Genomic DNA, 26,452 nt, shown 5'->3' on the forward strand with positions numbered 1-26,452 from the left:
TCTCACATGGCCCTACCAGTGCCTTAAGAAATCTACACCAGCTTGTCATCCAGCAGTGGGTGAACCTGCTTTTCAAGCATTTACATCATAGCCGGTTTGACTGATGGTTTACTGTGGCAGCTTTTCACTAAATTCACCTCTAATTATGCAGAACTACAACAAAAGTCCCACACAATGCATTTATTCAGCTCCTCATAAACACCCTGCCCTCCCTGAACTCGCTTTAGACTTTAGAGAAATCTTCTGCTATCAATTCCTGTCAGACCACATTTAACCATCACATTTTTCAACTGTGTATTTGTTAAGCTGGCCTCTATAGCTGAGATTGCCCTTCAACTCTCTGTGTTGAGAGGGTTATATAAAAAAAATAATTTCTAATTTCTAATCACTTCATGACTAGGAGTGAGCGCAAATAAACACTGCCCCCTACTGATACAAACACATTCTTACATTTACTTACAAATATGCTGCTGATGCACTGTCAGTATTTCTGTGTTTTGATTATAGATTTGCCGTGTTAAGCTGTCAAACATCAGTTTGCTATATTTTCTTTTTTTATTTCATAATTTCAGCAATCATTGCACAATATTTCTTTTAAATCAGAAAAATCTGAGCTTTCATTGTCGAACAAAAAGACAAGAAACTGGAAATAAACTGCTCGCATGAGCATTGCCTTTATAAATTAGTGCAATGAGACATTTCCAAAAACATTCATCATCAGTAAACAATGCAGCAGGAAAAAGGAAAACAAAATACAAAAACAATCTAGCTGTAGTGTCATGCACAGAAATCACACATCATTAATGAATAATCAACAATGACAAATATACCCTGAGCTATTTTTCAAATATTATCCCAACAATGAATTAGCATAAACATGCTGGTCTCAATAAAAATAAAAATACACGGAAGAACATATATTTCATGATGATCCAGCATTTTGATCTCAGATTTAAAAGTGGGTTCTTTGTACATTGTCATATATATATACATATATATATATATACATATACATATACATATACATATATATATATATATATACATATACATATATATATACACACATATACATATACATATATATATACATATACATATATATATACACATACACATACATATATATATACATATACATATACATATATATATACATATACATATACATACACATATATATATACATACACATATATATATATATATATATATATATATATATATATATATATATATATATATATATATATATATATATATACATATATATATATATATACACATATACACATATATATATATATACACATATACACATATATATATATATATATATATATATATATATATATATATATATATATATATATATATATGCGTGTGATGATTTTATTCTCCCACAACACCTTCAATAAAGCATTTTGTTTCTTAAAAAAGGAAAAGATGTTAAAACCACGTCACAGTCACTGGACGTCTGACTCAGCTTACAATAATTCTATTTTGGGGAGTTTTTCCAGGACAGAGGATGTCGTATGCTGTACAGATTGTGATTTGTAATTTTGGGCAATACAAACAAATTGAATTGAAATATTAATACAAAAAGTCTTCCTTATGATAAAGTCACAATATGACAGATTATATTTTTTATATATTATATATATATATTTTTTATATATTATAAAAATAATTAGAGTTAAACATATACAATCATATTTAAAATAGCTTATTGTATAAAAAAAAAACATTCAGCATCATTAGTCGATAATTCATAGTATCGTTTAAAAAGGAAAAACAATTAAAAAAAACATTGCATCTGTTATTAAAACATATAACATTAATAATAATAAGAAGTTAAAAGTAAGAGGATCGAGGAAATCTTAAGAGAAAGGTAGAAACTATCCTTCATCTTCTCTTCACTTCCTACAAACGTCAGTGTCATTTCCGTGGAGTCATTTCCGGTGCCTGACTGACTGACTGACTGTTGCATTGTATGTAAGATGTTATCTTTGTTGTGTCTTTTTCAGTAATCTAGTTTGAATTCTTGTTTTACTGGTTTCAATGACACCGTTTGTGTTATATTAAAAAAAGAAACGGAGATAGATGAACCAACCGTCTGCTTTCAATCTCCAAACTGTCCTCTCACTATGTAATTGTCTGCTTCTTCCCTCAGTGGCTCTTACTGTATGTCCACCACTCCATACTTTTCATACAATCCCACAGTTTATATGTGTCTGCATTTGGACTGTGTTGAAATCCCTCCATACTCTCTTAACTCTGCATTTACGTCTTTGTATTGATCTTATTCTCTTTGCCTGCCGTGTGGTATTTATAGCATCCCCTTCACTATCTGCTTCCTTCTTAAATCTTAACTTGTTTGCCAAGTTGCACGAAGGCCTACGCAACAACTTCATCTTTCTTCTGTCCTGCATTATCCCCACTACAGCTCTCATTGCCTTGCTCTTCTCCTTTAAGGCCACACGGGACCTCATTTTTATCTTCAACAGTTTCGCCCTCGCCTTTATCCGACTGCCCCTCGGTCTCCTCTGAGTCGGTGCCGGTCTTGTGCTCTTCTTCTTCTTCTTCTTCTTCTTCTTCTTCTTCTTCTTCTTCTTCTTCTTCTTCTTCTTCATCTGGGTGAGTGTGTGCAGTGTCTGGGGACTCTTGACAGGTATCGGTGCTCCTGTTGTCTGGTTTTGTTGGTGTGGGGCTCCGGGGTTGCTGGGAGGTGGCTGAATACAGATCCTGTTCCCTATCTGTTTCTTCATGGTCACCTACACTCTCTGTTTTACCTTTATCGTCATCTTCAGAAACCGGTTTGACTGTTTCTTGCTGGTTGTCTTCGCTTGTGTTTGTTTCTTCTTGTGGCAAGTTTAAATCATGTAATAACATCTTCGAACCTCTCTGTTCAGGAACAGCGGACAACAGTTTGTCCTCGCTAGAGTCGTCTGATTCATTTATTTCCTCTTCGTCTGATGAGTCAGATTCTCTGACATCTTTCTCAGCAGATTCTCCAGTGGCCTGATCTGAGTTGGCGACTTCCTCGTGTTCACCAGCCGTCTCTTCAGGTGCCATACTTGGAGAGCTTTTGGTCACAGGGGAATGTGGCTGAGCAGCAGGAGAAGTTTCAGCGTCGGCAGGACCAGGCGGAGCTTCTTCATCCTCATCTGCCTCCTTCTCTGGCTCTGAAACAGACAGTAAAACAAGTTTAAATAAGTATAACTGACTGCTAAGAATCTGAAAAAGGATTCATTTGTTCAGAGTCTTCTGGTTTCAAATCAATCAGGAGAGGCAAAAAGCCATTTCCCAAGTAACCCACAGATGTAATTAAAATAACAAAAGAATGTGTAAAATGTCAAAATCAAGAAATGCCGTGGTCATTCTTAAAGGGTGATCGTTGGTCGAAGTCAATCTTTCCTCTATGAGCAAGGGAATACTGATGTTTTTCTTCTTCTATGTATGTCAAGATAATTAAGAATAATCAATCAATTAATTAAACTACTGCTGCTGCATCCTTTTGTATCAACACTACTGTGCTGTACTGTAGAACAATGGTTTTGAGCCTGCCCATTAGTTGTGCTTGGTAAAGTATATGGGCATATATAATGCTGTTAACTGAAAAATATTTTGCTTCTATTTCTTTATTTTCTTCATTTGAGTGTTTTTCACTGTGACTATTCTGAATCCAGCTCAGATATTGTAGTTTCCAAACCTGCATGTTCAGGAGAGATGGGGACCGTTGGCTTAGACTGCGTGTCTTCACTGAAGTCGTCCGACACATCAGCAGGCTCTGGTTCACTGTCCTTCTCAGAGTCTGAGTGCTCGCTCTGTGGCTCCGTCTCCTCTGAAGGCTTTCTGTGCTGCTCTGCATCCGCATCACCTTTGTCGTCACAAGCGAGATTACTCAGAAAAAGAGGGGAAGAAAAGCCACTAGGCAAGGAAAACGCAGTTTTCTTACTCTCGTCTGACATTTTGTAAACAGAAAAAACAGAAAAAGTAAATTGAAGTAAAAGAGATTAAACCACACAGAAGCAGCCAAAGCAAACCAGTAAAGAGCAATGTGTGATGTTAATAATGAGTAGCACTGAAACAACACCTTGATTAATGAATTAGTTGATCAACAAAAAAATCATTTATAACATTAATAATAACAATAATCAAAGTCACTTGTACAGCAACAATGGGAGGACGTGTTGCTTTTCTATTTTTGATTTTATTGTTAATTGAAACCTTCTGGCTTTGTGACTGTTGATCAAACAAAACAAGCCACAATATTTGAAGATGTCAACGGGTTTTGGGAACATTTCATAATTTTTGACATATTATAAATATAATTATTGATTTATCAATAAATTAAAAGAGAAAATAACTACCGTAATAGATTAAGTGCAAATGAAAATAAAAATGTGTTGTTGTTGCAGCTGCCTAACTAACAAAAGTACCATTCAGTCCAAGTCGTTTTTTAGCAGTTCGGACATGCCCTGGAGAGAGTGAACAGCACACAAATTAGTTTGTAGAACTCTTTCTACAATGCTTAAGTCATAATAAATAACATTAGAGTTATTAGAATATAATTTAGTGTAACCTGTTTTTGGCATATCATCTTGTTTATTCATTTCAGCTTCTGTAAAAAAATGAAAGATAGGAATAAACAAAGAATGCCTCCAGGTTAATAGTTTCAATCAATTATAATATATGAAATGATCATAATATAATCACTCTATTCTGTATAATACACAAAATACCCACCAAATGAGCAGGTAAAAGAAAAACATGATAAATATTAAGATGTAATATTATTATTATCATTACTTAATTATTTCAATACAAATGTTTCCACTTCCTGTCAAGGCCTCTGTCTTTCAGTTATTTGGCTGAAGCATAAGATAAACATTTTGTTTTGTAAATGATTGAGAATATGACACAATGTTATTCCACCGTTATCTGAAAGAGGTTTGTTTTCCCATCAATTTGCTTTAAACCGAGGTTTTGCTACTGTTATAGCATATGAACACATTTCTTAGCAGCCTTTACCTTTTACAGTTTCATGGTCTGAATCTGTGTCTTCTGTGTCATTCCTCATATTCACATTTCCTTGGAACAAATGGCCAAGTCGCTGAGTAGAGGGAAGAGTGGATACTCTGTGTACAAGAGCCCTTTTTTCATCATCCTGAGCTTTCTCCTTATCTGACTCTGAAACAGATGAAACACAAAATATAATGGAACTCAGATCAAAGAGTTCTTAGACGATATGACCTTTAAGCTGACCAACATTTTAACATGAGAGCCATGGACTGCATCAAAATGGACCACAGAGTGCATCTATGGCCATCAGTATGCATCATCAAGATACAAAATAAAAAGAGATTTAACAGTTCAGCCCATCGTCCATCTTCTAATTCAATTTAGTGAAAAGTAGGTTATGAAAGAAGAAGAGATGACTTAAACAGTGCTGACTTAAAATCGGAAGGTAGGGCAATAGGTTTCTCATGAACTTCTGCAAAAAATACATCCTATGATTGACTATCACTGTAAGCCATATTTGAACATATTCAAAGATTTTACCACACACAAAAAAACAGCATGAAATTATAAATTATAAGTTCATGCTGTTTACTTATAAGTATTATATTTCTTTAAACATTTGAACTACAAACATCTGGCCGGCCAAAATGATTAGTTGCGATTTATACAATTTGCCTATTGTCAGACATTTAAGATAAACAACATTTTGACAATCTATTAATTGTCTTAGTCCTTTATCTGTGAGGCGTAAAAGCCAAACAATTGCTGGTTCAAGCATACATACAATGTCGTACCTTCTGTTCTACCAGGTGGCGACCGTTTTTCTGGATCGTCTTTTGCAAAACACGCTGGAGCAGTGCACGAGGAGAGAGACGGTATGGTTTAGTTGCATACGATGTGGAGGTTAGAGTCAATAAAACAGCTGCTTGTGTGAAATATGCTGCACCTGAACAGCCTTCTATACAGACTGTTGGAACTTTTGATCTCTAGATGACAAAGAACCTTGCCCCATATAAAACTTAATATACCTTTTTATTACATTAGTCAACTGTTACACATAGCTCTAAATACATGTACATCACTGTGTATACACTGTATATCAACTAGTACTCCTAGGTTACTGGAAAATCAAAAAATAATGTTGGGATAATTTCTCTGGTAAAGGGGTTTACCTTTATGGCGTAGTTTGCAGTACAGTATGGCCAGACCCACGAGGACCAACACTGCAACGGTGACTAGGATGGCAATCAGTAATGCAGATGAACTTGCGTCTGCACGGAAACACAAAAGTTAAACTTACCGTAGCTTTTTAGTACATTACATTCAGTACTAAAACAACATTCAAGTAGTACCGTAAAACTGGACGTATTAGTCTAGATTTTCAACACGAACATTCAACCAAAGGATATATTCATTTTGTAAATCACTTTGAAACCGTTTTTGAAAAGAGATCTATTAATACATCTCTTCCCTTATTACTACAATTGATAACTTGAAGCAAACACACTGCACTAATAATTTTTCCTGTTTCATCTTCTTTTCCTGTCACCGCTGGTACGATACAAAGCTCAGCTGAGTTTGAAAGATCAAAGTGTCCGTTTCATTTTCAGTGTCGCTGTCGATGCAGCTTAGCAGGTATTGTTTCTAAATGAAAGCCGTCATGAATGGTGGCTACTGACAACAATGTCCTGTGTTGATTAGTTTCTAAAAGTACAACTGATGCCTAAGTGAAATCTTACCTGGGTAGCAATCCTTTGCAGTGAATGTAGCCGTTTCACTACTCAGACGGTTGCTCACCCTACAACTGTACACTTCATCGTCGTGCGTATCCCCCAGAGATATTTGTAACTGTGGGCCAGGCTGCACGTTTCCGTGTGTTCTCCACTCGAACTTCATTAAGGTGGAGGGTGGAGGTTGGCTGGGCTCTGCAGAGCACAGCAGCTTTCCAGATGTGTTAGAGTCGTCGCCATCGTTCATCTCACAGGTTATGGTGGGCTCGGCGACTTTGTCTTAATGAACACATCAAAGAAGAAAGAAATGAATACATACCTAATTGAATAATTATTTGTTATATTTATATAATAACACAATTTTAAACATGGTATAGGGTATAAAGGACATACAGTTGGGAAAAAATAAAGAATTAGCATCACAAAAGAGGATAACGTATAAATTAAACTGTTTTCTGTTCCTCTGCTTGTTCAAATGTATAAATAAGTGTAGGCAACTATAACGTTTAAGTGTATGATCATGATCGGTTTAAAACTAGTTGTTACAGTTTGATTAGAGCAAGAAGGTAAGAAGTGCTGTCAAGACTACACTGACTGTTGGTACAAGACATGACAACAAAGGCAACAACACCCTATAAAGTCCATTGTATGGGTGACATATTAAGAGATAACACTGGTTTTGATATGCGGGATCTCCTCATGACATTGTTGGGTGTGGGCGAGCAGTCCTGTCTGTGGAACTTCTGCACTGACCAGAAAGCACCAGCATGCAGTCCAACATGTTTCTGACACTGCTACTCTGACTAATACAAGCTATAAATATTGCCCATACATCTTTCAGGTTTTATTGTTGTATACTCGTGAATCACAAGCTTTTCTGACATTGACCAACAGAAACAATTCCCTCTTGAACGTGAAAACAAATCCCTACAAAAAGATAAAAATTTAAAAATGATAAAATGTATTTGCCATCCCTCAGGTTAATAGTTGGTAAAAGCACCTTTAGCAGCACAACAGCCTGGACTCTGTGTGGAAAGGTCTGTATCTATGAGGCTGTTGTTGTACTGGACTGTTGGAAAATAAATCTTCTGACAAGTTGTGGTTCTCTAGTCAGCTGCAGTAGGTTTTCCTTTCAGGTTTTTCTATAGTGTGCTGCATTTATTTTCCCTCTGCCTTCACAATCCTTCCAAGGCCACCACTGTTTGTCGTTACTGCTGTGGTGTTTGTCATTTAATTTGATGTTTAGAAAGCTCGGGTTTCTGCTTCCTCTTTGCCGTTCGACTATAAATGTTGCAATTGGAAAAGTAAGCGAGCGACAGTTGTTGTATGCACAGCGCCTCCCACTGCAGGCATGGCACTGTGAAGAGCTTTCTGTTGATCAGCGTCAAAGAGAAGTCGTAAAACAATGAAACGTGAAAAGATCCAATATGTCTCACTAGCAGTATGGTCTATTAAGCAACAGGATACTTTTTCTTTTTCTTTGTATGTTATTATAGCAACACGTCAACTTCTAATTATATAATGCAGCTGCCTTTGTTGATCGATTAACTGCTTATAACCACTTTGTTAAAAAAATACATATTTTTGTTAAACGTACCTATGACCTCCAATTTATAGAGTGAACGGTGCAACCTTTTGTTGATGTTTACATCCAATTCATATTCTCCGCTGTCTTCAAATCTGAGGTCAGAAATATCGAGTTCTGCAGAGACCCAGTCCAGAGTGATCCTGTTTTCATATGGACTGTACACATCCTGCTCTCGGCCATTAAACTCTACCACTTTGTTGCCATTATATTTCCACAGAATTCCATCAGGGTGTCCAGCGATGTCTGGCTTCAAGGAGACCTTCCCCCCCTTGAGCGCATAATATGGGGACTGTCCAGCAACTAGACACAGAGAACAGAGACTTATAGAAACATGCAGCATAATGTGCAAAACAACATTTGTACCATTGACGGGTATGATGACAATGCAACACCTCAGCACACTGACGTGACAATTTGTTATGTGTACATCTGTACAATCTAATATAATCCAATACAAATTAATCAGCAATAAATCCTATTTGTATTCATCCAAAATCTTCAGTATTCAACACTGTGTTGGATAGGTGTGACGAGCATTTATGAGACTAGTGAGTGTTGTACTGGACAGCATTATACAGAGATCTTTCTAATATTTTGTAACATGAATCTATGTTAATGGAGGCGGGCAACTCAAGGTCTACTTACTATCTTTTTGTCGAGATTTTAACTGCATGTCACAACTTAGGATGGAGTATGCTCAACTTTACATTGCAGTCATTTTATCCAAAGCGACTTACAATTCACTACACATTGTAGGCACAGCTACGGGAGCAATTTTGGGGTTAAGTGTCTTGCTCAAGGACACATTGACATGAGACTAGCGGAGCAGGAGCCGGGAATCGAACCGCTGACCCCCTGATCGAAAGGCGGCCCTGCTCTCCACTTAGCCACGGTCAGCCCAGCTGTCATTGCGTGACATATGCATATGCAAATTCTCTCTCCTCTTTTGTCAATCAATTGATTGTGGTTGTTTTTAAGCAACATTGCCAAATATTCCCTTTTTCCAGCTTCTCAATTGTGAGACTTTCTTGCTTTTCTTTGTGATAGTAAACTGAATATTTTCAGGTTTTAGAGTGTAAATGACATCACACATCTGGCCCTTTTTGCTGAATTGTGACGGGCATTTTTCCTGTTTTTCTGACATTCAATCGGCACTTGAAACAGAAAACATCAGCGGTCAGTGAAAACCTGATCAGAAACCAGCCACAGCCTCAACTAAGGAGTCAAAATCAAAGAGGAGTAGTAAGTGGGCGGCTGGAGGAAGATCAAGGACAGAGAGTGACGGATTACAATCTACCCCCATGCAACACCACCTCACAACACAACCTAAATAACATGATGGAATCTGAGCCATCTGCATGTCAGCTGAGCAAACTCCATCCTCTAACGAAGACCATGACATGCAGTTGAAATCTCAAAGTTAGTCAGACCATAAATCAAGATTATTTTGTCAGACCTTTATTAGGATAATTCTGTCCTACATAACAAACTACAGCCTGAAAAAGTACCACATACCACCAACCAACATAGTCTCAACAGAAAGGATAATTTCACAACATAGTTATTGCAGAGGTGTTATTAGAATGCACAGGTGTAACTACAGGTGTAAAGTTAAACATACATAGTTAAAACACTTTTTTTAAAGGGATTAGGTGTATTTCATGGTACTACCTTAGTATTTAGAAGTATTGCTTTCTTCCAACAATAAATTAGACTATAAATGAAACAGTGGATTGTTTTTGGATCATTAGGTCACTCCAAGGCGTACCACAGACGCATATTTATTACCTGCAGTGAGATATTAAACTATTGAAGGCCTACTCAACGTGAGGCCTGCGAGGAGACTGAGATATTACTGGACACTATGCGCTGTACTTTTCATGTCGACACTAAAGTTTAAATCTTATTTACAACAAACACACACACAAACTCACCGAGGCACGAGCTAATGAAGAGGTTATAGAACAGGAAATACCGAGCAGCCATTTCACAAGAGCACAAACAAATCGCTTCTTCAGCCGCAGGTGTACATTTACTTTCACTTCGGCACAGGTGTTGCAGTGGTAGCTACAGGTGAAACGGGCGAAACAGGTGAACTTGCTTCCTTCTCGATACGATAAGTCACAAAGCTCACAGATTGTTGTTTTTCCTGGAACAAGTCGGGACAGGCCGGAGACTAAATATTTCGGGAGTATTCCGAGGGGCGTGTTTGTGGGCTGTAGGTTGGTGTCAATCACTACAGTAGAAGAACACCACGGAGATTCACACCTGAGTTCCCTTCACAATAAGTTTGAAATGTGACCCTTTAAAGGCCACGCCTCAACAGTATAGTAATCACCCTGGAAGTTTGTAAATGAATACACTTTCACTTTCCACATACTCCTTTCTATGCCAGTCTGCACTGAAAGACACTTCGGTTTGGTGACCAATAAAGGGCTATTTGTTTTAGCTCAACACATTTTCATACAAGCTTTGTTTGATTTCATGATTTTTAACAACTTTTGTTACTGGACATGCCACTTCATGTCAGTGCGTTTTATTTTGAAAATATGCCGGAAGCTTGACCCTCTTGTTTGACGTGTGATATTTTTTCTTTTCTACTGGTCTTTCATCTATAAAACTATTTTCAGTGATTTGTTTGACACAAAGGTTTGTAATGTCTGTAAACGTGCAGTGTGCATATAGGACACATACTAATAGCCTTGGATTAAGATATCTCTTCATGTATTTGATAATTAGTATTTGCTTGAATAAAGCAAAACTAGTTGTATTGATCATTGGATGGCGGTGTTCACAGGAAGTAATCGAAAAAACAGCAAGGCAAAGACTGTGTGTACCTGTTTTACCCATCTTGTGGGGACAAAAATCAGATTACACAGTCATATAAAAATAGGGACAATTTGCCCGTCCCCATAACGTAAATTATAGAAAATGAGGGTGAAGATTGGTTTAGGAGTTTAGGACAGGTAAAGGAAGGTTATGTGTTAGGCTCGTAGCGGTTATTGTTATGGTTAGAATAAGTCTTCAAGGAATGAATGCAAATTAATGTAAGGTCCCCAGAAGTCATGAAGAAACGCCCACTGTGTGTGTGTGTGTGTGTGTGTGTGTGTGTGTGTGTGTGTGTGTGTGCGCGCGTGTACGTGTATGTGTGCGTGTGCGTGTAAAAAAAATAATACAAAAACACCAGGTGCAAGGGCTTTGGTTTTGGTTTGCACAACTCGTGCTGCTATGCATTTCTTAAGTTATTAATATATGCATATAATAATTTCATCAAAATATTGCTCAGCATGTTTTTGCAATCTTTATGCTGAAAGCCAAGAAACAATGTAATTGGTATACCAATTATTTACATTATTATTATTTATTATTAATCATACAACATAGTGAATGGTAGCATTCCAAAGTGGCATAAATTGACAAAGAAAATTACATAGCAACACATGCAAAATGATTAATGATTTCATTATTCATCACTCTCCTTGCCCTGCTCACAGGAGTCTGTCATTGGCCCTCTGGAGCAGATGTTATTCTGTGTATGTGTGTGTAGGACTTCATGAGTGTCACACTGCCGTGGTGCGACACTCCCATAGGTAGAACACACTCCTCTGTCAACGTCCCTCGGGTAGCGTCCCAGCACATCACTGTGGAGATAACTTGGTTCTTGTTATCCCGTCCCCCAGTGATGAAGAGTTTGTTGTTACAGGCAGCGATGGCGCAGCTCGCCCTCTCGCCTAGACGGGTCACAAGGGTCCAGGAGTCTGACAGAGGTGAGTAGCAGTACATGGCATGCATGGCACCACCTGGGAGCAAAAAAACATATTTATGTTAATAAATATAGACACACATATATACAAATACGCATATGTGGAGTAAAAAGATATAAAGAAGCATTCAATGAAAAGACTTGTATGTAAAGTACAAATACCTCAGTGTTGGAGTAAATCAGTTACCATCCACCACTGCCAACTTACCAACTATATAGATGCAGTCCTTGAAGGTGACTGCATTAGTGCATTTGGTTTCGATGGGAATGGGCGCCCGCAGCTCCCAGCTGTCGGTCCCAGGTTCCCAGCACTGAACCTGATCAGTTGCCAACTTTCCATTCGGCCCGCCACCAATCACATAGATCCATCTGTCAAAACTTGCAGCAGCAAAGGAGCTCACACCTACTGCAAGAGGAGTCACCTGCAAACACAGCAAAAAAAGGGTCATCTAATGTAATATGGACAATGTAACAGGCATAGAAGAAAATATGTGAGTTATATTGTTTTAAAGCAGTGCGCTCTATGGACTGTCAGATATTTAACACCTGATGTCCACATAATATCGTAATTAATGGTTATTATTGAGCTCAAAAGTGTTCAACAAAATAAATGAATGAAATGAATAATCACATGAATAAATTGTGGGAAATATAAAAATTTAAACAAATTATTAAAACTCAGCTTAGTTTTATAGGCCTCTATTTTTATTTCATAGTTTAAAAAAAATTCCAAATACTAATGTTATTTGTCCAATAACACACCACTCTTTATTTTATAATGTCCCTTTCCAGACTTTTCATCCAATCACATGTCTCTTCTACTTGCAAGCTCAACAACTGCTACCAGAATAATCCATTGAGCACCTGCTAGCTTGAACAATAACAACAATGTCAAGAAATTCTGAATGCTGCTAATAAAATGTGACTTTTGAAAAGGGGCATGCTGAAATAGAATGGCTATAATGAAGTAAGAATTCCATCTGGTGTCTGAGGAAGACTGAAATTTTAGTTGGAATGGTATCTAAAAACCTGCATGAACTGATTTCTAATTTTGCTACTTGGGAGGAGCAGAACCAAGCTGTAAACTTAGGAAGTTCATATTGTGAGCATGTTAGCAAACAGTTGCCTATTTACTGTTTATGTCCGCCTGATGAATGTTAATATATTCATTCTCCTTTTAGCTCTGTTTGGGCATTCACCATCTTCTACGGGGAGGAATCTGGCTCTTTAGCTGCCAAATGCTCCATTAGGTCTGAACTGCTGAGTCAGGTGATAATGCTCTGTGAGTTTGACGCAATGAGCAACGCCGTTCACATAAATGTATTCATTGTTATTGTACAAATTTTAATTCCAGCTGCATTAATGAGATTTGGTGTAAAATTGTATTGAGCTATTATATGTTTACCTGTGCCCAGCGATTGTGAAAGGGATCATAGGCCTCTACGCTGTCGAGTCTCTGAACTCCATCAAATCCACCGAGTGCGTACACCTTTCCCCCATGAACGGCCATCTTGTGTCTCCAGCGCCCAGTTGTCAGGGACTCAATTTGGATCCACTTGTCCAGGGCCCCATTATATTTCCAGACATCATGCTGTGTCTCTTTACCTCCTGCAATAACAGAAGCATTACAAAACATGGTCACCTGCTGTGCAAACTTTGTTTCATTGAATCTTTAGTGGCCGTGTGTGCGCCACATTGGGCCACCCACTTTTCATTCTGATGTAAACTCCCATGAACTTTCACAGCGTACGTGTTGCTGAACAGTTACAGTAACCACAGCTGGGGTGTCAGTTCCTGAGTTGGGAAACACCTAAACCTACTACAACTGTAACTGCAGATAATGTCACATCTTCCTGTTGTTTTGTTCAGTTGCTCAGCTATGGATTCACTGGTTGTAACACTATATGTTTAACTAAGAGAAGCTTAGGAACATTTATAACTACCTGTTTACATGATTAAGATGCAAGAAAAATGAATACATCAAGAGAGGACATAAAGAAACCAACAACTTGTCGGATACATAATCAGTAGACGGGAGAAAAATTTCACTTTCATCTACAGTAGGGGATCTCCTTTACATATTCCAGTAACTTAGCCTCTTTATATAAAACCTGAACTCTCTCACCAGATATATACACTTCATTGCGGAAGGTGATGAACGCAAACTCCACCCATTTCCTGTTTTGGGATTCATCCTCCATCTCTGTAATTGGCAGCTTGGCAACCTCCAGCCTGCTGCGTCTGAGGGGGTCCAAACAGGTGACAGTGGAGATGAAGCGTTCGTCTTTAGTGCAGCCTCCAATGATCAGGAACACCTCTGACAAAAAGTGCCGCACACGGGGTTTTGTTCGTTCAGAGACCACCTATAAATGTGTTGTACAAGCACACAGCACATTAAACTATAAAACAGTGAAATATAGCAGTGATTTTATTCACTAAACAATACTAAAAATATGTGACATATTAAAGGGTAGTGGGTAGCTGTTGCCACCTGAGGACAAAGTGATGTTTCCAAAATATCCTACCAGCATTTTGTTAAATAATAATAATGTCAGATGTAACATCACATTTTTGGTCTTCCCTGCATACTGACCTCCCTGCCGGAGAGGTGATAGATGCGGGCCTCTTGCAGCAAGGGAAAAGCCTCGCTGCAACGTCGAATCAATTCATCTGACTCCACTTTTTCCACAAAGTAGGCAGGCTCCAACAATGGCAGTCGCACATGTGAAAGCAGCCTGGCCAGTGAAGGATAGCGTTCGTCCTGCTGGGCTCTGACCCAACGCATTAGTGCTTCAAAAACACACTCCTCGCTCTGCACATCCAGGTCGTCCCTCTGAAGGACAGCCTCCAGCGACTCCGCCGGCAGCTCCAGGAAGTCCTGCTGCTGGACCACCAGGGAGAACTGAGTGGTGATATAGTCTTGAGCCCCGGTCTTCAACGCCGGCATGGCATGGCTTTCGGCAAGATTCAGGATCCCAATGCAGCTCTCGAGGTGCAGAGACTTGCTCAGAAAGCCAGCACATGCATCCACCACACGCAGGAACTACAAGAGACAAGGCCAGCATAGGCAGTGGTATCAAGATGAAAACTGAGACGGCACATTGAGATACACATACAGGGTTTCTCAACAGTGTCCTTGATAAGCAGATAAGGTAACATGAAATTGGTCTTAGAACCCCAGACGTTTTTTTGCCCTTACCCTTAACAATAACCAACATTATGTTTTGTATGCTGCTCATTATTTTACTGTTTTATTTTGTATTCGGATCTTTTTAACGTTTTTACTGTTTACAGTGTTCGTTTAAGCACTTTGTAACTCCAATTAGAAAAGTGATATATAAATAAAGTTGTTATTATTACATGGACATCCTCAAATTGTACCCTAAACATTAATCTGTAATTCTAACCTCAGTCCTAGCCCTAAATCAGCCTGTGAAAGAAGTGAGTAACAAGAATCCTTGAACTTCATTTTAATAAAAAGAAAACAACCCTGCCTCCCCCCTTGTGTGGCACAGCTGTGTAGTTAATTTAGGCCTGTATGGAAAACTGATCCTAAGTGTAAACAACTGGGCAACTTTCACTTCCCTCTTTTAATCATATCTCACTCAGTTCGATGTTTGTTCCACTGAATAGGGGAAAAAAATGTTGCGAGTGAGAAGATCAGAACAATTTGAAGACACATAATCAGTATCTTCAATCAGTATGGATATTAAATGTAGTTCTAAACTACAGCAGGGTCACAGCGTGATATCACTGTAATAGAACCAGTCTATCTGAATGTATATAAATATGCTTTTTGCTGCTAATTCTGTACCACAGTGTCTCCTGCTAAGCCTCTTATAAACCATGTGCCCCAACTGACTGATTCAATGGCACTGAATTAAAATTACATTATATTTGATAAACGGTAATCTGTTGTAGTCGGGTAGAACTTCATGACTCTAAATCCGGTAGTTTATGTTTTTATTGTCACTGAAGATCCACATGATCATGCATGTGGTCACACTTGCGTAGAATGGGACGAAGTTCCTCATCTTGTATAAAAACCTTTCACACTGTCAAGTAAAAAATGGGACAAGCTAAAACAGAAAGTGTTTTTTCTTTGCTGGTTGATTAACATATAAGGCACGTTGACATGAAGTCAAAAATCAGCTTCTTTGATGATAACAGTCCACTTTTTGTAGAACTCCTTGCTTTTACTGACTTTCACTTTGATACGCTAACAAATGTTGCTGATAGGAGATAAGATAAGAGTTAAAGATTTAGATGGAACTCTGAGAAACAGACGAATAATGTGTAAAGTAAACTAATCCAGTATCTTCTCTCACTTTTATTGTTAGTAATTTGTCGTTTTACCTGAAATTGACTGGCAGCCTCTAGTATTCTCTGGACATTTGAGTTTGTAAGGAGGGCACGGCTGGTGTAGGTATACTCCAGGAGAGAGTGCATCGTCTCGCTGTCCAACCCCTTTATTTCCACATGCTTCTCATGACTCTCCTTCAGACCACTGCAAAACATGGCCCTACGCAAAAAAATAAAAGCTTATTCAGGAAAACCAGCAGTGCCATTACAGTGGTGTTAGACAACTTTGGATTTATTTTACCTGAAGTACTGACTGGCAGCAGCGAGTATGGCTCTGTGACAAGGGAAGTCATGTCCGTGAACACACAGGACTACATCGGTCAGTTCTCTGTTCACTCGTAGGGTTTCCATCCCTCTCTGCAGCTCCACGGGTAGACCTCCATCTTCCCAACGTAGCTCACTTGAGCCCGTCAGGCTGTTTCTCTCCTCGTCTTGGTTGGAGTCCTCTGCAAGGAGCACCAAGGGGCACTCTGTCGTCCTCTCCAGTGAGTCACCCATCTTTTACATCAACAACTGTCAAGAACTGCACACAGCTACTGTAGGTGCACCTGCACTAGTAAAAAAGATGCCTGTGGTTTACGCCTGCAACAGTTGTGTCGCTTTGAAATGTGGATTTGTTTTTGCCTGCACTCTTCATACTTCCTATTCCTGTTCTGTGAGGAGCGTGTACCAATGCTTGTTTCTAGACACTTCCTCTTCTGGTGCTGAGTTCATTTCCTCTAAGTTACCCAATTTTCCCCTTTTTCTCAGAAGCAGACACCAGGTCTCCTCCAATAGATGACACCAAATAATTTTGTAGATAACACTCAGCGTCTTATCTGCATGGATTTAAAGTGGATTTAAGTGTGACATCTTGAATACATATCTGTTGTTGTGTGTCCGTACATTTGCTGTCAACACAAGCTATCTTTTTGTTTGATTGTCTTGGTGCCTGAGGTGCAACTGAAGTGCACCTGAGCAAGGCCCTTCATCCCTGATACATTGGTTACCAACCTTTTTGGCTTGTGCCTCTTTAAAGTGTTTTTTACGTGTGACCCCCTTGCACAATTGCATGTCTATAGGTTTTGAGCAATAGTTAGGTTCTCAGATCGTACCTTTTTAAGGCCTGAAGACGTAAAACTATCAAACAAAGATTACAGAACAGTTTAGAATAAATACATTTGTAGATGTTGTAGATGTTTTTTACTTATTGCTATATACAACAACAAATAATGAATAACTATTTTTATGATTGAAAGTATTAGTTTAAGTAGTAGCAACATATTTACCACTATATTGCTTTTTATTATTTATATCACCATGAGGTATTAGTATGTTGTTGTTGTATTTTCTCTATATGATATGCTATATCATAGTATTATTTTCTATTTCCAGGATTATTACATATTATTATATTATAACAATGGGCCACCTGTCCAGCGAGCACCCAGCAGTCCTTGCATGGAGGCCCTGTGTTTGACTATTGTACAGACTGCACAACAGAGTAAACAAAGTTTCTAGGTAGGTCTTGATCACAGTCACTGATTGCAGTTAAAATTCAGAGCACATTATACAAAGGCCAGAATTACATTATATGCATGTACTGTATTTCTGGATTCCTGCTGCACAAATATTTGCACAATTCTTACAAGTTGAACGGCATTATAGGTCAGTATATAATGCATGTTTTGTTCTAGATATTTTGTTTAATTTTTTTCATTTATATGTCCTTTTTTGTATTTCATTCAAATAATCATATCCTTTAAGTCTCTCTGTGCTGCTCACTCCTTTGGCATCAGTACAGCATTTTCTTATCTTATCTTATCATATCTTATCTTATCTTATCTTTACCTTTCATGAAAAGATACATCAAATATCCCAGCATTTATTTACTCAATCAAAGCAGTAACTATAAGGCTAGATGCTGAAATGTGAACATAGCCACAGCTGCAGCAGAAATGTACGCTTTCATCTTCTCCACTAAGTGGCACTACTGCCTCGTCGGTCTACAACACCATTCAAACACAATCCTAATGAGTCCAATCTTATTTCCTCTTCAAATCGTGGTCGAAATAGGTCAAACTTGGACCCAAGCTGCTTCCTACCAACGAAATTCAATCGCAAGCCCTTTATCTGCTCCACACGAGGATGTATGATCGGATTATTATATTTGATATAATATCATTTCACTTTTGATAATCATGTAGCCTAAATGAATAAATTAAGAATCGAATACTGGAAAACCGGAAGTTACATATGCTTTACTCTGACATAAAAGTTTTGCCAAACAGTTGGTGTGGTTCGTTCGTCGGGCAAAAACATTAGTACGGGGAGGTGCGTCGATCTCTGAGGGTGAATCCGTCAGAACGCATCACCTGCCTGCAGCAGAGAGCGTCGCATTTATTCTCCTTCACTTCCCATTATTTCAGGTATGGCTGCTGTAAAATGAGCGCTAACCGTCTTGTTCTAAGTATGTCAAAAGCTGTGTTTGTCCAACGGGAATCTGCATATGATGTCAAACCATGAAGGCTACATGAGCCCTAACAAGGACACTGGCATGTTTTCCGACCCCTGATATATGTCTAATCCCAAATTATTTTGAGGCACGTACAGTAAGTGACACCGACAATGCTGCAACAGTGCGCGGAGCATGCAGGAACCATTTCAGACTTCCTCTTGGTGTACCTAGAGGAAGCCTTAACCACCTAAATGTCTGTGTGAAGGGCACAGACTGATTTTGGCACACGTACTAAGGGCCTGGTCTCGAATGCTATGGTGTGAACGCTGTTACTTCTGAGACAGGTTCAGGATGAAGTGTTCCCTGCTATCTTGTTTGAGGGTCAATTTACTCTTTTGGCTGGGACTGCTGCACTGCGGTAAGTGGCCTACATTGAATTACTGCAGTTGGATTGTAGTATTTATTTTGTTAAAACCTCAAAAAAAAAAAAAAAAAAGTACAATTTTGCAGTAAGGAGGTATAGTGAAGTAAAGAAACTTCGTGAGCGCTTTTTTAAAAGTGGAACATAAGTTATTTGTGCGCCTGTCATTATGGCAATCTTAAATATACTACTTATAACACAAAATAATGATAACCACTAATATATGTATATGTTAAGCTAAATTCTTCTGATAAATCTAAAATAATCACTGTGTTTTTGGTCACTATTTTTTACAATTTCATAAAATTGCAAAATGTGCAAACATGTCTGTGAATGAAGTCAATTATTCATAATTGATGATTCACTTATGTTATTCTTGCTGTCATTTTAGAAAACTATTTAACTGATGAAGACAAACAAATTACTGGGAAATCCTTTTCATAAACAGCAATGATTCCTGAAATAAATATCTTGTAGGAGACCTTTTTCCGCTGTTTGCAGGTACTCAGATACTTATAATGAATACTAAATACTTCACACAACTGTACACAACCTTTCTTACAATGTGCAAAGCATCATGAAGACTACAGAGCTTTGCTTCACATATACATCATATTTTGAAAAAAAATCTCTGCACACCTTACTGTGTGACAGAGACAGAAGGCAGGTGCAGTTTTGATGTCTGTCCGACATAATCAAATAAATATTTCCGCAGCAAGCAAAACTGTGTACTGGACTTCTTCTCATTTAAATGTCCGCAAAACTAAAACAAAGGTTAGATGCTGGATTGTAGCACTCTTATAAAAAATGGCTGAATCTTTAAAGTTCAGTATTCAACTGACTTCATCATCTGTTTTGAATGTGCTTCACACAGGAGAAGCCATAGTGCACACCGAAGTACAGGCTGGGCCTCTGTATCGCGTGGTGGGCTCTCCGCTCTCCATCTCCTGCAATGTGAGTGGTTTTGCCAGCGAGAGCACTCAAAAACATATTGAATTCCGTGTCAAGAAGCCTGCAAAACCAAAATTTGAGATCAACATCATCAGCACAAGTGACCAAGGCTTCGGCTATGCCGTGTATACAAGGCGCGTGATGAGCAAAGAAATCACTCTGACACATGTGACTCCAAACTCAGTCTTGTTTGAGATACAAAGCCTGGAGAAAGGGGATGAAGGGGAATATGACTGTTCTGTAATCAACTCAGAACATGTTTATCGTGGAACCTACAGCGCTACGACAACAGTGAAAGGTAAGCAGTCACTGTTCAGCTTTTGAGTTTTAAGACAAATGTAACTGCATAAGTGTATCTTAAAAGATTGCAAACAATGTATGACTTTCATGTCTTTATCTCTATTTTGGATGTGGTGCCATAGTGATCGACAACTCCCTCAGTGTTTCATCACCTGCCTCCACCTCACTGAGCTATAATGAGGGTGATGCTCTCACTTTAACATGCCAGGCCTCCACCAACACCGTCCAGCACACCCATCTGTCTCTTGTCTGGTATCTCCATAAAGACGGCGAGGACAACGCTCGCCCTATCGTGTCTCTGAATAGAGATTTCACACTTAGCCCAGGCCCCGGGTTTGAAGCGCGTCACCAAGCTGGACTGATCAGGTTAGATAAAATGGGAGAGGCCACGTACAAGCTAAACATGGCTCAGCTGGAGCTTTCAGACCAAGGCAGGATCTACTGCCAGGCTCAGGAGTGGATCCAAGATCCTGATCTCTCTTGGTACACTATCGCACAAAAGGATGCAAAGGAAACTACCCTGAATGTTAAAGCCAGAGGTGAGAAACAGCTGTCATCTAGCTGATTTTGTCTATCAAATAGCACATTTTGATGTGAGTCGACACATTCTGCTTTGTTCTTCTTCTGCGCAGTGGCTCCTTTGACAGGATGTGTGTGTCTATGTTTGTCTCACTGTCTCGTTTATTTTTTTTGCCGTGAGTAGAGGTGGTGCCAGACACGTCGTCTCTGGTGGTGAGAATCTCGGCACAGTCGGAAACTCTGCAGGAGGGGCAGGAGCTGTCGCTGTCCTGCAACGTAAACTCGCAGAACCTGGAGGAAAGGTTCTTCTCTCTAGCCTGGCTCAGGGCTAATGTTGAGTTGGCCCGCATTGGCCCTACAGGCATTCTGTCTGTGGGGCCCGAGTACAGTGGGCGAGTGAAAGAAGGAGAGCTCAGGGCAGCCCGGATTGGGGATAGAGACTACCGTCTCATATTGCAGCCTGTCAGAACCGAGGACCAAGGTGAGTATATCTGTAGGGCATGGCTTCAGGACAGAGGCCAGGATGGTGCCTTTACACAGCGAGCAGCCCAGGACTCCAGCTCCCAGCTGGTCAGCATCTCAGCCACAGGTCAGTCAGCAAATGTGCCCATACTGACACACACACACACAAACACACACACACATTTAGTTAGGCTTTACTTTTCTTACCTGCATGATTCAGCTTTGGTTTTCTTAATTGTATCCTTTGAAATGGAGGCTATTATTGATAAGATAATATTATGTATAATAAAGTTACTTTGTTTTCCATCTGTCTGTTGCCATGTCTCATCACAGAAAGTGGGCTCTCAGTTGAAATGCAAAACACTGTGGGTGTTAACGAAGGCTACCGGCTGGAGCTCACCTGTAAAGTGCACGGGGTCAAAGATCAGCTCTCCGTCACCTGGCAATTCAAATCAACACCGACGGCCATGTTCACCAGTGTCATCAGTCTAAGTCAGGAGGGTGTTACGGAGAAAGCGGAGGAGTTCATGAGTCGCAAAGTAAAGGCAACGCGTCCGGCGACTGATACCTTCACCCTAGAGCTTGATGAAGTCAAGCCTTCTGATTCAGGTGTCTACCAGTGTGCTGTGGCTGAATGGAAAATCAATAGCAAGACCAACCAGCAGTCACAGATTGCCACTGTCACAGTGGCTCCTACAGGTAAGATATGTCTCCGTCTGTCTGTGTAGTACAAATGATTCAAGACAAATGAATGATGAAACCTGCATATTGAGACAACTGGTTTCTCTGTATCTTGGAGATATTTACATACAAGAAATATCAAAAAATAATTATAAGACACAATCACGAGGAAAATTATTCTGGATTGTAACCAGCACAAACTTTGTATTGTTAGCCCATTTAAGTCTAAAAGTTTATAAAAAAATAAATAAAAAAAAAGCTTTTGTTGCGTCATGTGTAATATTAGATATTGTAGGTTTCACTTCCAGGGCTTCAGACCTGACATTTTTGTCAACAGGTATTTGTTGAAATGGCACTAAAGCATAGACTGGAGGCTGCCTCACTGCATATATTTGCATATAATAACGAAAAATGTTTTTCCTCAAAAGGTTTTAGGACCGCTTTAGTTCTATGTTTTATGTTGCTGACACAGAAATACTGGCATAGAATGTTTTTAAATATATTTTCATGATTATGGGCATATTAAACATGTCTTATTTTAAAGAAGGTAATGATATTGAGAAATGATGTGCAAGTATGATAAAAACAAAGAGAAGCGACAGACAGTACTTTGTAAATATAGTTTACCCACATCTCTTTTTTACTTTGAACACTCATGGTCGCATGATGATTGTATGATCACCAACTTCTGCTTTCTCACTCACCATTTCTATTTCTATTAAAAATGTTCTCACAGATTCATTTGTTAAAGTGCATCTGCAAAGTCGCAACGGCAGAGTGACTGTAGGAAAAAATGTGGAGTTGATGTGCCGGGTTAAAGGGCCACGCGTACCAATAACACTCATCTGGAGCCTGCAGCGTGATGCCTCAACCCTGGATAACATCCTGACATTGTACTCTGATGGTGCCATCAGCTGGTCTGGAGACCAGCACCGCTACCAGCTGAAAGTAGAGAACAGAGAGAATGAATTCATTTACTATCTGCTTATCAATGGTGCGAGCCATAGGGACGCGGGAAGCTACCAGTGTAGGGTGTCTGTCTTCCTGGAGAACTTTAACAAGAAGCTGCCTCCATCCAACTCGCTGGCTGTTTTGGTGCAGAACCCAGGTACCGTTGAGATTTGTAAGGCTACATGTCATCTTTGGAGCAATTTAGGATGAAAGCTGCATTGTGCATTCTATTTCTCTTTATTTCTCGTATTTTTCTCCCTCTCCTAGTGAGCAAGCTCGTGCTGACCACCACCCCTGCCTTGACAATAAATATCAACACTGACATAGAAATGAAATGCTTAGTTATCTCAGAACCCTCTGCGTCCTCCCGCTATGCTGTCACCTGGCTGCTCCAGCAACAGGCAGAAAATAAGACCATTGTGAGCTCAGACCAGGATGCCCTGGTGACGTTCGGACCCCAGGTACAGCTAAGTGACAGGCAGCGAATCAGCATGAAGCGCACCAAGGGCCCTAGTTTTGAGTTTAGTATTCAGCAAGCTCGGATCTCAGACGGTGGCTCATACATATGTGAGGTGGTGGAGTGGCTACAAGATCCTCATGGTGACTGGTATCAGCTCTCACCGGTGTCCAAAACTACAAAGCTAACAGTTATCGAGCCTGGTAAGTTTGTGTTAAATAACTCACTGAGAATTTCTCAGTAAGTAACATAAGTCATCAACAACATGTTGTCCATACCATTGTATAGGCCCCTAAAAATCTATTTTCTAAACAAGCTCCCTCCATGAACACACAATGCTCTACCAATGTCCAAACAGCTTTGCTTATTTCAAATGAGAGATTTCCATAATTATCTATTTCTCCTTTTCTTTCTCAATGATTTTAAATGGCTGGGGCTCAGTTGGAAAAATGTAATTTATTTCTATGCACCAATTGAGAAACATTTTAATCAAAATGTGCCTTTAGTGTGTTTTCAGCACTGTCAATCAAATGTGTTTAATGCCTAAAGCCTTTTAGAATTACTCTTGGAATAAAAACGTATGGTTTGCTGAATATGGCCCTTGAACTTTTACGTTGATTTTAGCTTACTTTATCATATATAGAAATACTTTTTTTTTAACCAAAAATAATTTGACTAAGTTCCTCATTGACTAAGTGCTCATTTCTCTGCCCACTCTCATTCTCCAGCCAACGACCTTAGTTTAGACCAGAATGAGCAGCCGTCGCCAGCCAGAGAGGGAGACGAGGTGGAGCTCAAGTGTAACATCATGTCAGGTGCATCCAGTCCATCTTTATTCTACAAAGTTGCTTGGCTCTATACTGGACATGATCCTCCCATCACAAATGTCCTGGTGGAGCTTGATCACACGGGGCTGCTGAGTTACCCAGAGAACCAGGAGCTCAGAGACCTGCAGGGGCGGCTTCGTCTCTCCAGGCCCAATCAGAGCAGCTTCCCTCTGGGAATTCAGAGGGCCCACGAGCGTGATAGTGGGACTTACCGGTGCCAGGTGGAGCAATACCAGCTGGATCATGAAGGTCACTGGCAGCAAAAGGCCTCAGACACCACAGGCCCCATCACGCTGACTGTAAATGTTGCAGGTACGACCAAGTTTTTTAGCGCACTCTGTAGGCAGCTTTCTAAAAATGTTGCTGTGTGTTTGCATGACTGTTTGTGTGGCTTGTGCTACACATGTACTGCTTTACTTCTCAGCAAACTAACTGCTTCTCTAATGGTGCTGTCATATGTTTTGCTCTAGTGGTGTTTATGGTTTTATGCATGATGTTGTCTTAACGTTGTACATATGACCTACTTTCGCTTCTCTTTTTTTTTGTTTTGTTGTGTTTTCTGTTTCTGCCCTTTGCAAAGCTTCCTAATCACCCCTTTGTCTTCTTTCCTTGCTGACTTCTTCCCTGTCTGTCTGTATTCTTGTGAAATTTTATTTTAAGTTCCATTGATTGCTTTGCTTTGTGAAGATAAAGTTGAATATAATTAGTCTTTTCATCTATGTGCTTTTTCACAGAAAAAAACCTGTCCATTGTGAAGGAAGAAAAGTCGTTGAACATAAGCAGATCCCAGGATTTCCCTATGCCCTGTCATATTGCCAGCCAATCGAGCAGTGAATCTGAGTTCCAGGTCACATGGTTTTGGCGGAAAGACACAGAAACTGAACGACGCCCCATATTCACAGCTTACCGCAACTCCACCCTACAGGACAGGTTTGGGAAGGGTGATCAGCTAAGATTTGGCCACCCTTTGCCCAACCAATTCAGCCTTACTGTCTTAAAGCCAAGTCCTGAAGATAGTGGCCTGTATTTCTGTGAGGTAGAAGAGTGGCTCCCATCTCTGTCTCATGGGTGGAGGAAGCTTGCAGTGGAAAAGTCAGGATATTTGACTGTTAATGTCTATGCAGATGGTAAGCACATCTTAATGTGATGCAGCATCTTTCAGCAAATAACGGTGCTTGAAAATCATATTAAATTATGCATATGCGGGCACCGGTAAAGCATTTCTTTGTCTTCTTCTTTGCAGGAGGTGCCAAAGTCGTCTCTGAGCCAGAATGCAAGTCGGGTATCTGGATGGGGATTCTTATAGCTTTCGTCATCTGCTCACTGTTGGTCATATTCCTATTGGTGCTGAAGATATGCAGAAGCAAAGTCTCAGGAGGAAATAAATCGGGTCAAAATCTGTGGGCAGAGCAACACCCACTGAAAACCAAACCCAGTGAAGAGGACTGAACCTCATAGACCAGAAGAGGAGATGAGAGGAGAGGGGGGGGGAAATGCACTTCTATTTTATGTGCCATGTAATATATGCAATGTTTTATAATTCAAAAAGTTGCCCTGTAAATATATTTTTAATAGTTATTCAAAGTTCAACAATCATCATTTAAATGAATATGCTTACAATGTTCTAAAAAAAAAAAAATTGTATAAATGTTTTACTGTTCGTGCAGCTGGGAAAAATGTGCCTTTATGAATTAATGAAATTCATTAAACCTTTCAAATTAAACAGGAACTTTTCATTTTACAGCTAAAATGTATCACCAGCATGAATAACAGCTTCTTACTGCCTGCAATGGACGGTTGAGCTAGGCAGGAGATTAATGCATTGACTTTACACCTACAGAGCAACATGTTCTGACTGACAAATTCCTTCTTTATGTAGCAACAAACCAGGCAGCTTGATACTTTGTCTTTGATGGGGAGAAGTCAAAGCATAGCATAAGGGAGCAGCTTAACACAATGTGTGGTAAGATTTGAAACT

The 26,452-nt window shown here is 39.4% G+C and overlaps 3 protein-coding genes across 5 annotated transcripts; 1 reads left to right on the forward strand and 2 right to left on the reverse strand.

The window, feature by feature from the left end:
• Nucleotides 1-1,386: 1,386 nt before the first annotated feature.
• LOC137868218 (dentin matrix acidic phosphoprotein 1-like) lies at nucleotides 1,387-10,595 on the reverse strand. Of its 3 annotated transcripts, XM_068704857.1 has the most exons (10): nucleotides 10,278-10,595; nucleotides 8,353-8,643; nucleotides 6,765-7,034; nucleotides 6,198-6,296; nucleotides 5,820-5,873; nucleotides 5,035-5,193; nucleotides 4,586-4,624; nucleotides 4,443-4,481; nucleotides 3,713-3,880; nucleotides 1,387-3,185 (listed from the first exon to the last, which is right to left on the reverse strand). In XM_068704857.1, the coding sequence occupies exons 1-10, from the start codon at nucleotides 10,327-10,329 to the stop codon at nucleotides 2,398-2,400; spliced, it is 1,959 nt and encodes a 652-aa protein (XP_068560958.1). In that variant the 5' UTR covers nucleotides 10,330-10,595; the 3' UTR covers nucleotides 1,387-2,397. The 3 variants fall into 3 exon arrangements, with proteins under 3 accessions (XP_068560958.1, XP_068560959.1, XP_068560960.1); XM_068704858.1 differs by lacking the exon at nucleotides 4,443-4,481; XM_068704859.1 differs by lacking the exons at nucleotides 4,443-4,481; nucleotides 4,586-4,624.
• Nucleotides 10,596-11,717: 1,122 nt separating this feature from the next.
• klhl6 (kelch-like family member 6) lies at nucleotides 11,718-17,117 on the reverse strand. The gene is made up of 7 exons (XM_068704860.1): nucleotides 16,710-17,117; nucleotides 16,463-16,628; nucleotides 14,700-15,149; nucleotides 14,232-14,469; nucleotides 13,512-13,714; nucleotides 12,315-12,528; nucleotides 11,718-12,143 (listed from the first exon to the last, which is right to left on the reverse strand). Exons 1-7 carry the CDS (start codon nucleotides 16,964-16,966, stop codon nucleotides 11,845-11,847), a joined length of 1,827 nt encoding a protein of 608 aa, XP_068560961.1. The 5' UTR covers nucleotides 16,967-17,117; the 3' UTR covers nucleotides 11,718-11,844.
• Nucleotides 17,118-18,689: 1,572 nt separating this feature from the next.
• LOC137868221 (immunoglobulin superfamily member 3-like) lies at nucleotides 18,690-26,197 on the forward strand. The gene is made up of 10 exons (XM_068704861.1): nucleotides 18,690-19,323; nucleotides 20,201-20,575; nucleotides 20,700-21,116; nucleotides 21,281-21,685; nucleotides 21,892-22,257; nucleotides 22,976-23,347; nucleotides 23,458-23,850; nucleotides 24,376-24,786; nucleotides 25,209-25,601; nucleotides 25,718-26,197. The coding sequence occupies exons 1-10, from the start codon at nucleotides 19,257-19,259 to the stop codon at nucleotides 25,921-25,923; spliced, it is 3,405 nt and encodes a 1,134-aa protein (XP_068560962.1). The 5' UTR covers nucleotides 18,690-19,256; the 3' UTR covers nucleotides 25,924-26,197.
• Nucleotides 26,198-26,452: the final 255 nt, after the last annotated feature.

The sequence above is a fragment of the Cebidichthys violaceus genome, unplaced genomic scaffold (genome assembly GCF_023349555.1).
Source record: "Cebidichthys violaceus isolate CVI_PGR_0920_01 unplaced genomic scaffold, fCebVio1.0.p SCAF_11, whole genome shotgun sequence".
Classification (NCBI taxonomy): domain Eukaryota; kingdom Metazoa; phylum Chordata; class Actinopteri; order Perciformes; family Stichaeidae; genus Cebidichthys; species Cebidichthys violaceus.